The sequence below is a fragment of the Saccostrea cucullata genome, unplaced genomic scaffold, assembly GCF_032062105.1.
Source record: "Saccostrea cucullata isolate Sc308-1 unplaced genomic scaffold, CSIRO_AGI_Scuc_v1 ctg995, whole genome shotgun sequence".
Lineage (NCBI taxonomy): Eukaryota > Metazoa > Mollusca > Bivalvia > Ostreida > Ostreidae > Saccostrea > Saccostrea cuccullata.
In genome coordinates, this window is record NW_026922768.1 from 62,699 (window position 1) to 75,284 (window position 12,586).

Sequence of the window (12,586 nt, forward strand, 5' to 3'; positions counted from 1 at the left end):
AATTCAGGCTTTTTGATATCATTGACAGCTGCTTCTTCAACAAAAATGGAACTCGTAAGTTTACTTACCTCGTCATTGGTCATTTGAAAAATTATTTTGTTAAAACAGATTCTGATTGCACACATAAGTACTCTGAAGTTGACATCAAGAAAATGCTTGAGTTTCTGATTGACAATATCTATGTGGTTTTTGGAGACCAGGTATTCCAACAATCTATTGGAATTCCAATGGGTACAAATTGCGCTCCGTTATTAGCAGACTTATTTTTATATTCATATGAAGCAGAATTTATGCAAAATCTTTTACGTGAAAAGAAGAAAACACTTGCTGTGGCCTTCAACTCGACATTTGGATATATCGACGACGTATTGTCAATTAATAATGATAATTTCCATTCCTACGTCGACACGATATATCCTGGTGAGCTTGAGATAAAAGATACCACAGAGTCCGACACTTCTGCTTCATACTTGGATATTTTACTTGAAAAAGACACTAATAGTAATCTAACAACCAAGCTGTATGATAAACGTGATGACTTTAACTTTTCTATCGTCAACTTCCCTTGCTTGTGCAGCAATGTACCTTCATCACCTGCATACGGAGTATTTATATCTCAGTTGATTCGGTATGCAAGAGCGTGCTCTACGTGTGAACAGTTTCTTAAACGAGGTTAATCATTGACAAGCAAGTTGATGAAACAAGAATATCAACAGTCTCGTTTAAAGTCATCATTTCGTAAATTCTATGGTCGATACAATGACCTTGTCAGCAAATACAATTTATCATTGAATGAAATGCTGACTGACATTTTTCATACCAATTGTTAGTCCATTATTTATACACTGAATTGACCACGGATTTTTTCCGTTATTTCCTGATTATGACAACGAGCACACGGCGGGTGTGACCGGTCGGCAATGGATGCTCACTCCTCCATGGCACCTGATCCCACCTCTGATGTTTCGGAGGTCCGTGTTTGCTCTGCTCTTATTTTGTATATTTGTTTAATGGACGTTGAGATTGAATACTGTTCGTTATTTCCATATCCTTCTTTTGACAAATTATTTAGCAAATAACCAATGCCAAAATAAATCTATGAATTTCATTTTTATTCAAAAAGCAGATGTCAATGATATCAAAAAGCCTGGACTTGAATTGAATTTATCATGGGGAATGAATACACGTATTTATATAAAGTTGAAAACGTAACTTTTAATGATGTTGATTACGATGAAATTTTGTAATTCTAAACTTCTCAACAGTTCTTTTGGAATTTTTAAGTATCCACGTCTGCTTTACACCTCTTCTTGATTATATACTGCTGCAAAGTGTTCTCCTTAAGTACTGTTAAAGTTGTAGCGAGGAGAAAAGAGGCTGAGTTGAATATTTTAGGGAATCCGCTTTGGTTTTTTTGGTTTTTGTTTTTAAATTGTTGCCGTTTTGGAATCCCAAATGGATATGGTTATTCAAAGTTATTTTTGTTGTTTGGAATATAAAACTAATTAAAAGCGACACAACATGCTTTTAAAGAATGTTTTCTTCTTTGAATGGGACATATCGGTATATGCTAGATAACCATCAGTAGAATTAAATTTCAGATACTTAAAAAAACAACAACAATTAAGCACCTTTATTACAGCATAATGCAAATTACAGTTATTTATCTTTGTCACTTTTTGTTTCTAGTAGCATACTAGGATATGAATGCTGTAATGGATTTAAATGGAACTCAATTATTGGAAGATGTGAAGGTATGTAATAACAAGTCATATTCAATAATTTGATTTCAAAAATTTTCGTTGCCATCAATTTTCGTTGATTTTGAAACACAAACTCTTTCGAGGATACGTTATTTCTTAAACTAGGCATTGTATATACAAATGAATAACACATTTCTCAATTCATTGAACATTTTAATTTCAAGGATCTGCACAACAACAAATGCCTCCAAAAATTCATGCCCATGGATATTGATGAAACCACAGTACTTAATCTTTCTCGTCCAGACTTTGTTAAATACATCAATTTAAGAGAGATTTCATTTTAGAATGCCATAATGGATATACTGGAAAGGGATGTTTGAGTAGGTGTGAATATTCAAACTATGGATTTATATGCCAGTCTGAGTGTTTCTGTAAGGAAACAACATGTGACCCAACCATTGGTTGTTACCCTTCAGAAACAAAATGTTATTCTATATGTATTATGCATTTTAAAGTTAAAGTTTTTTAGCTGCAGTATCCAGTTATATTTCACTTGCTATCTTATTCATTTAAATATGACGCTTAACAATCTCTTTCAGAACAAACCTTTAATTTTTCGGACACGAAATCAATAACGAAGGATGAGCAGCACACACCATTTAATCCTTTTCCTGAGAACAAGTCTGTTACAAGACTTTATTTGAACAACACCTTTCAGTCAGTATCGTCAGCTGGTTACTTTCAGGTTGTTTTAGTAGTTTCCATTATTTCATCAATCGCTTTGCTTAGTATCGCATTAAGTGCTGTCATTTTATATCGTTATGCAAAACTGCGACACAAAATGTCAACAAATACCGATAACTCAAATACGGATACATCGCCGAAAGAGGATAATTCAGGAGACATAGAACAAATAAATGGTTGTCCAATATCATATGAATCTCTAGACGGTAGATCCGTGGACGAAGAAGTTTCTTTTTATGAAGAAATAAAAGACAATTCCTATGAACTTGAAAAGGATGTTAAGCATACTTACTTACAAATAATTGAAAATGATGAACTGATAAATAATGCTGAGTTCATTGACAATGATGAAGATAAAGCATCAGAAATATACATAACGCCGGTGAATAAAAATGATATCCAGCAAATTACCGATTCTTAATCGAAAAAGAACGGATAATCCATAGCACTACTAAACAAAAAGGAAACAATGTCAATTATTTGACTGACAGTCACTTCCTAGAACAAGTAATAAGGGACTTGTTATGGTCTCACTCATTATTTTAGAAAGCATACAAGGATTTCCCACATTTTCTCAAAATTTAAATCTGCAGATAACGACTTGTTCCCGATGCTACATATAGTTGTTTATAAAAATAAAAAAAAATCTTTTTTGTTAATTTGTTGAACGACTTAGTTGTAAAATTTATTTGGTACTCATTGCCCGATTTTATCGACAATTTAGGTACTGTAAATCACTTTTTATTCGCGAGCGTAATTACGCGAGACAGTGTGCTCGCGAAAATTTAATTCTCGCGTATAATAGTATTCCCTAAGATTATATAAAGCAATAACCATAATTCGAGAAAAATTTGTCTCGCTAATCAAGAGTCAATGACTATCTCGCGAAAATAAGGCGTCGCGAAAATTAAGTGATCTACAGTAACCAGGTTTTTTATTTTTCCCTAAAAAAAAAAACAAGTGATTTTTGGACTTTTCTAGAAACACATATATACAGTCATCTAGTCGTAATAGCCATGGGGGAAATCATTCGGGTTTATCGTAAGAACTCTTGAACGGCGCCTTTAATTTTTTTTATTATTATTTCGGTATATTAATATTGTGGAGAATTTAGGAAGAAGGTTTTATTTCTTTTAACTTTACAATTCTGTGAATTCATGACATCTTTGTGCTGCATAAGAATGAACAGGTTTAATTACAACCCGTGGAGTTTATTCAGTATATAGAATCGACTAATTCAGTACTTAAGAACAACCTTGTTTCAATATTCAGAAATTTTTATACAATTATAGATATACTGTATGTCAATATTTTGATTCATTGTTTTTGTTAAAGGTTTATGTAAATAGCGGTGACACGTTTGGGTAGTGTATTATAAGCCAAATTAAACTTACGAGTGTCAAAATGACTAGTGAAAACATAATAAAGATGACAGAAGTAAGCGTAGGCGCTCAGATAGAAGATCTACAGGTTCTGGTTGAAAGTTGTCTCCGAAACGAAAACACAACATAAATTATATGCTCAAAATAATATACCCACTTCCAACTGTAGCCCGCATCAAAGCATTTCCTTGAGCTCCGCCGGTGAGATAATAGCTAACTAAAATGAGGTTCTAAATGTTAGAACCGAGTTAATTCAAATACACCAGACACCAAATCAAACGGCAAATACATCAATAACAGACGGAGCTATCATTTCAAGTCCAAATTCCCAGCAGCATCCACATTTTGTGAACCACCATGGTTTCCCCATTTCCGAACCATCCCCCCTCATTCAGAACATTTTAGTAGATATCCATAAAAACTGAAAAACTTAAACTGTCTTGATAAAATTTTAACAGGTCAAGAACATGCCTCGTTTTCAATTGTTATTGACAAAATTAAGAAATAAAAATTCATTAAGTGTTATAAGCAGCATGTTTCAAATCAAAAAGTGTCATTTTCAAATCTGCTTGATGGAACGTTTTGTTTCCAAGTATTTAGGATTTAAACACATTACACGGGAGAGTTTTATTTCAGTGCACACAAGATCCTTGTCTAAACTTCTTGCAAACGGGAAACAGATTGCTATTCTTCTATTCGATGGGACATATGTTAATTTGTATCCAAAACAGTGGTAATTACGCTTTTCAAAGACAAACATTCAGCGGATATAAACACAGACCACTGGTAAAGCCAACGATGATTGTTAAAACCGATGGTTATATTCTTGCCGTTTAGGGTCTTATTTATAGCCGATTGAATGAGCAATGATACTGCAATTCTGAAGAGTATCATCAAACAAAATATAAATAAAATCCAGAATTGTTTAAAGAAAGATGTCATTTAAGTTGTTAACAGGGGCTTCCGGGATTCCACTCGATTTCTCGATTCTCTTGAAATCAACAGTGAAATGCCATTTTATGTCATATTATCTTTCTTGAAGTTTCAAACAACACGACAAAGGAGGCAAATCACTACCGATGTTTAGCAAAAGTAAGATGGGTCGTGGAGTCGGCATATGGTAGAATAAAGAAATGGAAAGCATTAGATAAGATATTTCCAAACTGTCAAATGAAATGGATAGTGGATTATACAAGAAAAGTATGTGCTTTTGTCAATGCTTTCCGGCCGCTTTTTGTACGTGAAAAAAACAATGACATCGCTCTTGCAAACGCAATGAAATTCATCTCGCGTACCTCGACCGAGTTACAAAAGCGGATCTTAAAGGAGAAGTCCGCCAGTAGACGAGTAGTGTGGACTGAAATGCCCCAGGATTGCTTGCAGAACTTTCCAAGATTTGACTGAAATATAACTTAAAAACGTTGAACCTCGGAGTGTACCAAATAACCCTGGCAAAATCGTATACACAGGAACACATGTCTCCAGATGGAACTTATAGATTATCAATTCACAAAGGTGATGCAGGTTTGCTAAGTGCAAATATTCACTCACGCCATGTTTCAGCAAAAAGATACATGTATTTTCTGTGGATATCATTTGATGAAACTAGCATATCCCCTACTACTGGATGGTAGTGTCAATGCAAAAACAGGGGGAGAACGGTCTGTTGTTGTGCACTTATCTCTGCAGTCGTTGGATACATGTACCTGGAATTTCAACGTCACAGTGTCGATAAGCTTCTAACCTCGACCGACTACAAAAATTTATTCTTGATGCTCTAGATACAGACTGGGATTCCGATAATGAATCTCTAGGATAAACATTGTACATTTGTACATGTTGTATGCTTCCAATTTTTATGAATGAATATTATCATGCACGATCAAACGACATTTTTCACAATATAATTAGAATAGTTTGAAGTATATTGCTTTTATATTTGATATACTTTTTTAAGCATCGATTCTTCATGCACCATATTTGAATAGTTTTTTTTAGCGCACGTTACATATTCATATTTTTATCTTTTGATATATTTAATAATAGTATAAAACAAACATTGAATTTAATTAACTATCTTTTAAGTGTAATGATAGTACGCGTTCGCTACGCATTTTATATTATGTATTGTTGTTATTGAAAATTCACCGTGTTTAAATGAAAAGGAACAAAATATATGTTAATCTTTTTTTATTAGGACAATGCTTCACTTTATTTCCTCGTTTGTCGTACCCTTGCAAACAATTTAAAATGACCAAAAAAAGAGCGTACATATTTTTTTTTGTAATAATTATAAAGCTTTCAACGCAGATAGCTACTTTAGAGGAAACATAACTTAAAATGAAATAATAATTGTGCTACTTTAATATTATTTGATGTCCTCTGATAATTTTTTCTTGATTTTATTCTATCATTCATATAAAATATTTTTTTTCTTTATTTTATTATATTATTCATATAAAATATTCAACAAAATTATAATGAATCTTCTAAACCGTCTAAAGCGCTTTAAGAGAGACCCTTTAGAAACCCCCCAGTCAAGTGATTATTAAATCCTGGTTAAACAAATAAAATATCGTCGCTGTAATATCAAATTGTTGTAAGTCAAAAATCCCATCTTTTCAGGAGAGACAAAAAACATTTTTTTCAAAATGTCGTATGTCTAGTGTTTTCCTTTCTGTCCTGGATGTTTTTCTGTACAAATTGTCGTATCTCCAGTAAAGTATTGAAACAAATCCATGCAATGCATTGTAAGCGTACGAATCTGATATTAGAACGCTCTGAAATGTATTATATGAATTAACATACTCATAAATTGATTGCAGTTTAACAGTTACAAACTGCGAAATTCAGTTTGTCATTAAGTAACCTTACATCTAACTTTTCATCGATATTTCCATTGATTTCCTTGTTTATTAAGCAAATATACTTTGTTTTGTATGTTGAACACATTTTTAAATAAAAATTATAAAAGATTTAACTAAAATGATAATTTTTACTTTGATATCAGACGGCCAGTGACATTCTTGTCAGTGCCCAGAGACATACGACCTTTTGTCAGAAAGAAAAAATGCATCCAATGGACATACACGCTTTTATCACACGTCTGTATATCTCACTTTCTTATTGGCCTAGAGACATGACGTTTTGGCGGAACATGTATTCGATATTGCAGATTCCAAATTAGCAATAAAAATTTCGCGCCAAAAATCGACTTACAAAATTTTGATATTACAGCGACGATATGAAGGACAGACATTTATCAGTATTATTTAACAAACTAAACTGAAATTCATCATGGGCCAAAAATTGGCTTATCGAAATTTCCCCATTTGGACAGGATTTCTCGAATATTGCATTTGTCCGAGATCCTATCTATATATATGTAAGTAATCATTACTTAGAGCAAAATGTGTTGGAGTTTTCAAGAGGCTAGCTAGTGAGCATTGGGAAAAAAAAATTAGCGCCCAATGTGGCTACCAGAATATATCTGCCAATCTGATCTAATTTGTATCAAAGTCAAACATAATATTGTGAAGTAATTGTTTTAAATTAATATCGAATAAAACGTCCGCCATCAATAACTATGTCCTGTCCCGTTATATACGATGATTTGTCAGACGCCAAGAAAGATACAGCATTGGCCACATCTTGCGGCGTACCATTCCGTCCAGAGGGGTTCTCATTTCCGAATAATGTCATCATCTGAAACAGGATCACATCTTAACATTCATTAAAAACTCATTGAACATTCACTAAGCATTCAGTTAACATTCAGTTTTCGAATATATAATTATTTATTGTTTGTATGTTTGGGGATATATTTTAATGACTAAATCAAAAAGAATGATTTTTAAAAAGAATTCTTACAATTAATAATTTCAACTCTTTATTACAATATGTCATGCAAAGCAACTGATAAAACAACAGGAGTCTGAAATTTATCGAAAAAAAAAATGCAGAAAAAAAATCCCATCCTCAACAAAGAATCAAAATGGCAACGTGTTTTGAGGGGACCTACAAAAAGATTTGGGTTTGTTCACGAAAAAAATGCGACTAATTCAGCATCTGGATAATGAAGTGTTGTGCTTATTTATTCAAGTATTTCAAGTATTTATTCAAGTTATATTATAAAATCCAATTTGCTTGCCGACTACGGTCGTCCATGGCGCTTTTTTCCACCTTGATAGCTCATCCTGGATTATATTTTACTAAACCGGATGTACATCCCGCAGTGTTTATTTGACGTCTTTGAAAGAACGTCAAATACAAAATAAAATATTTTTTTGTTCAACCAAATTTGATTCAGTTATTTAAGATATATCTAAGATTTCTTTAAAAGTAATTTAATTTATTTTTCTTACTTATATACGACGATATGCACCAAAGGCAGATAATTAATATTTTACAAGGCACAAAAATTAAATCATTGGAATACTATTGAACAAAGAGCAAAACGGCTTAACCTAGCAACCTGATAAGGCATTATTTTATTCGAAAAAAAACTTATTTGGTATGAAAGATCTTTTAAATAATCAACCTACACCGAGAAACAGTGAATTGTTCTTAATTAAGGGTATTGAATTTGGATACATTTTGACAATATAACTGAAATTGAGGCACTTCCCGATCTGAATTTTGACCCTGGTACTTATTTTTGCGATTTAGCAACAATCTTTTAAAGTTTACCAATTTGTTTCAGAATAAAGTATTTTTATCACACACAATTTTTTTTCTAGTAGGGTTTCCCGGCAATATTTTCCATTATTCGTTGAGAAATCTATCACATATTGTTGCATTTTGTTTTTTGTATCATCAACTTTCATTAATCTAAGATACCAGATACCTATAATTAACCCTTCTCTATAGAATGTTTACAAGTCTCGTAATCACCTTTTTGAAGAATTCTTCATCTGTTATGTCATGTCTCGCAAGATTACTCATTGTTAGTCCTGGTCTACAAATAAAGAATAAATAATATCGATTAAACTATATGTCTTACTAATAAATTCAAGTGGTCAACGTTTAATTTCATTTTTTTGCGTTTTCTAGCTCCGTGTAACACTTATCAATTTAATTTTCTAAAATTACTTAGTCCAATATATAATTTTCAAAAACTTCAATTGACCCTGTATTTGAAGATTTAATATTGTGGCATAAAAAAATAATTTTGTAGTATAAGCTAAATTATTTGAAAGAATATGAACTCAAACTTTTTTCTAAAAAATTTGTAGTAATAAACGTAAAATTTAAAACAAATTAATATCAAAATTGAAACTGAACTTGATCGTTAAGAGTACACTTTTTGAACAAACCATAGAAAAAAAAAAAGTCAGAAATTTAATTACTAAAATTGTTTTGGAAAATTGAATTTTGATTTAAATTCATTCTAAAATTCTAAATTTTTAAACCTGTTTGGAAAACTTAAATTTGGGTTTTTAAAATGAAATATTAAAATATAATAAAAGAGTTTCAAATTGCTTTTTTTTAAATTAAGAAATTTGATTTGATGCATAACAATTCTAAAACTCATACTAGAAATTTGAAATGCCAATTCAATGCATAGTGTTACACGGACATTCATGAACATTTATGCGCATCTTATAAATTTATGTACCTTACGCTATTTGCCCGTATTCCGAAAGGTGCTAATTCTGGAAAACAAATATATTCTTTTTCATAATATGTTAGTCATTACACGTGTACAAAAATACTAGTATCTGAATATTATAAGTATTTCACAGCGTATTAATTAAATTTATAAAGATAAGGTTAATAATACCAATAGCTAAATTCCTGGTGAATGCATCCATTGCTGCTTTGGACATAGCGTAGGAACAATTTCCTGGGTTCTATCATAAAATAAAAAATACAAAAAGCCCACGGACCACATCGCTCATCGGAACACTTTTGGCTAGAGAAAAGCAGAAATGTTTAAATATAAAATGCCCCAACCCCAGTCGCGTTTTGAACGAACATGAATCAACCACAACTGAAGATGCTTCCATGCATGTATTTTTCATCTAACCAAGTCTTAGGAAGAATTTAAAAGATTTTTTCGCTACATAGACTGCATGTGTATTTAAATGTCTGATATCCTGAGTACACTTGTACGTGTGATCAATCAGAATGTTTTTAACAAAATTTGCAAATAACCAATGACAAGGTAAGTAAATTTACGTTGTAAGTAAATTTAAAAAAAGCAACTTACAATAAAATGAAAAGGCCTATACTTTTATTTATCACGGGGAATGGTTGTGTATAAAGTTGGAAAGTCGTAAATGTTAAAGCTGCTGATTTTGTTAATTTCTTGTGGTTTCAAATTGTCTGAAAGTTCCTTGGAATTTTTATGTATCCAAATCTAATATACATTACTTATTGAATATATTGTTGTACAGTACTCGTAAATTTCCTCCTTCCCTACTGTAAATATCCTGGTGCGGAGTAAAGAAAGAGGCTTGGTTGAACATTTCCTGGAACTCTCTACATGAATGTCTTTTCGTTTTCAAGGATTTTTATGATTTTCAGAATCAATTATATATATTGTAGTTCTATTTCCTTTTAGTTCTTTTGGATACGCCGCCTTAATGTTGACGTCCATAATTTGATCAAAGTTTTCTTCTGTTTCTTTGGATATCTCCATGGCCTTTGCCATCCCCGCATTATTTACCTTGTAATTGAAAAAAAATGCAGTACTGTAGTACATGCATATAAGGACATGGTTGTAGTACAATTTACAACATATTTTATTCCATATGGAGAATTAATGTTAAGTTTAGTCATGAGTTAGTCATAAATATTTAAGTTAACTTTTGTATGATTATCAGTTGGTAACGCATAAAACATTTTTTGAAGATAAGTGTCGTACACTCGCGTATAGGACTTTTATGAGGAGCGCCGACTTTTACAGTTGACGGCTTACTTTTACACTAGGAAAATGTACGGTAGCTCTTTTACGATATAAATATTATAACGGTCTTTTCAAAGCACTTATAAGCTGTTCTTGAAGAAAAGAAAAACCACCCTACCCTCATTTCCCGGCTTTCACATGTAAGTGCCCTAAAACCATATCTATACTAGTGCTAATTGTAACGGAAACCGTTACAGATGTTCCCCAAACGCTCCCCGACTCCCTTTTGGTGCCATATTCCCTGTAAGCTTCATTAAATAAGACAAATTCTGGTAATTTAGACTTTAACAACGTTTACCCAGAAGGATACCAATTATATTCAAATTTTAGCATTGTGAATGCATGTGCGTTATGACCATATCATCTTGTCTACACTATCTATATATTCAAATATACTATATATCAAAGCATTCAGTCCAAAAGTATTAAAAATCACTCATTTAAGTGTATTTTTATTTCACTCGTTCCAAATGCACGCACGTGCGTGCACGTGCATGATGACCATCCCTTTTTGTAGGAGTTCGTTATATTTATATATGTTCTAAATCCAATCCTGTTTGGTTGAAAAACAAGGGAGTTATAGCCATTTCAAGTTTCAGCCAATCAGATTGCAGCACACGTGAATGCTCGTGATTTCATGAATTTTTTGTATATCATATTGCAGGATATCCTAAATTAAAACTATGTTTTAAATTTCAAAGCATTTCGTCAAAAAACAAAGGGGATGTAGCCATTTAAAATTTCAGTCAATCAGATTGCAGCACACGTGCATGCGCGTGATTTCTTTAATTTTTCTGTATATCATATTGCAGGGTATTCTAAAGTATGGGTATGTTTTAAATTACAAAGCATTTCATCAAAAAACAAAGGAGATATAGCCTTTTAGAGTTTCAGCCAATCAGATTGCAGCACACGTGCATGCGAGTGATTTCTTTAATTTTTCTGTATATCATATTGCAGGGTATTCTAAAGTATGTGTATGTTTGAAATTACAAAGCATTTCATCAAAAAACAAAGGAGATATAGCCTTTTAAAGTTCAGCCAATCAGATTGCAGCACACGTGCATGCGCGTGATTTCTTGAAATTTTTTTGATATCATATTGTAGAATATCCTAGTTCATGACTATGTTTAAAGTTTCAAGGCATTTCGTCAAAAAACAAAAGAGATATTGAAATTTTTGTTTCAGCCAATCAGAGCGAAGTTCACGTGCACGCGCGTGAGTTCGTGTTAATTTGACAGTGTCATGATATTAACACTATAAATATATCTTTATTTAATGAGTTTCAAAGCATTTCATCAAAAAATGTAAAAGTTATGGCCATATTAAGTATATCAGTCATTTCACTCACTTCACGCGCCCGCACGTGCAGGCGTATGCGCAAAAAATGACCTTCGTTCCGCACACCTACACTACATACCCATTAACCCTAAAAAGGTTTTAACTTAGTTTGGTGAACAGTTTCTGAGAACACTTCCGGACAAAAAAGTACCGGAGAAGAAATAAGAAGAAAAAAGAATAATAACTAGTGCTAATTGTAACGGGAACCGTTACAGATGTTCCCCAAACGCTCCCCAACTCCCTTCTTGTGCCATATTCCCTGTACGTTTCATCAAAGAAGGCAAAATCTATGCATTTAAGACGTAAACAAAGTTTTCCCAAAAGTATACCAAGTATTTCAAATTTAAGCAATGCAGGCGTGCGCATGTGATTGCATGAGCGTAATGACGATATCATCTTGTCTACACTTTTTACTCATACGTGCACGCACGTGCATGATGACCATACCTTTCTGTAGGTGTCCATTATATCTGTCTATGTTCTTAATCCCATCCTGTTTGGTT

At 32.5% G+C, this 12,586-nt stretch overlaps 1 protein-coding gene across 1 annotated transcript; it reads right to left on the reverse strand.

The window, feature by feature from the left end:
• Positions 1 to 7,294: 7,294 nt before the first annotated feature.
• On the reverse strand, positions 7,295 to 9,892 carry LOC134262401 (uncharacterized). The gene is made up of 4 exons (XM_062744781.1): positions 9,615 to 9,892; positions 9,450 to 9,486; positions 8,726 to 8,789; positions 7,295 to 7,537 (listed from the first exon to the last, which is right to left on the reverse strand). The coding sequence occupies exons 1-4, from the start codon at positions 9,658 to 9,660 to the stop codon at positions 7,385 to 7,387; spliced, it is 300 nt and encodes a 99-aa protein (XP_062600765.1). The 5' UTR covers positions 9,661 to 9,892; the 3' UTR covers positions 7,295 to 7,384.
• Positions 9,893 to 12,586: the final 2,694 nt, after the last annotated feature.

Bases quoted from the DNA above. Each gene is read 5' to 3' on its own strand.
- LOC134262401 (XM_062744781.1), bottom strand. From the start codon at position 9,660: ATGTCCAAAGCAGCAATGGATGCATTCACCAGGAATTTAGCTATTG. The intron at 9,487-9,614 runs GTATTATTAACC...TTTGTTTTCCAG, and splicing joins CACCAGGAATTTAGCTATTG to AATTAGCACCTTTCGGAATA. The intron at 8,790-9,449 runs GTACATAAATTT...CTTTATTTGTAG, and splicing joins ATACGGGCAAATAGCGTAAG to ACCAGGACTAACAATGAGTA.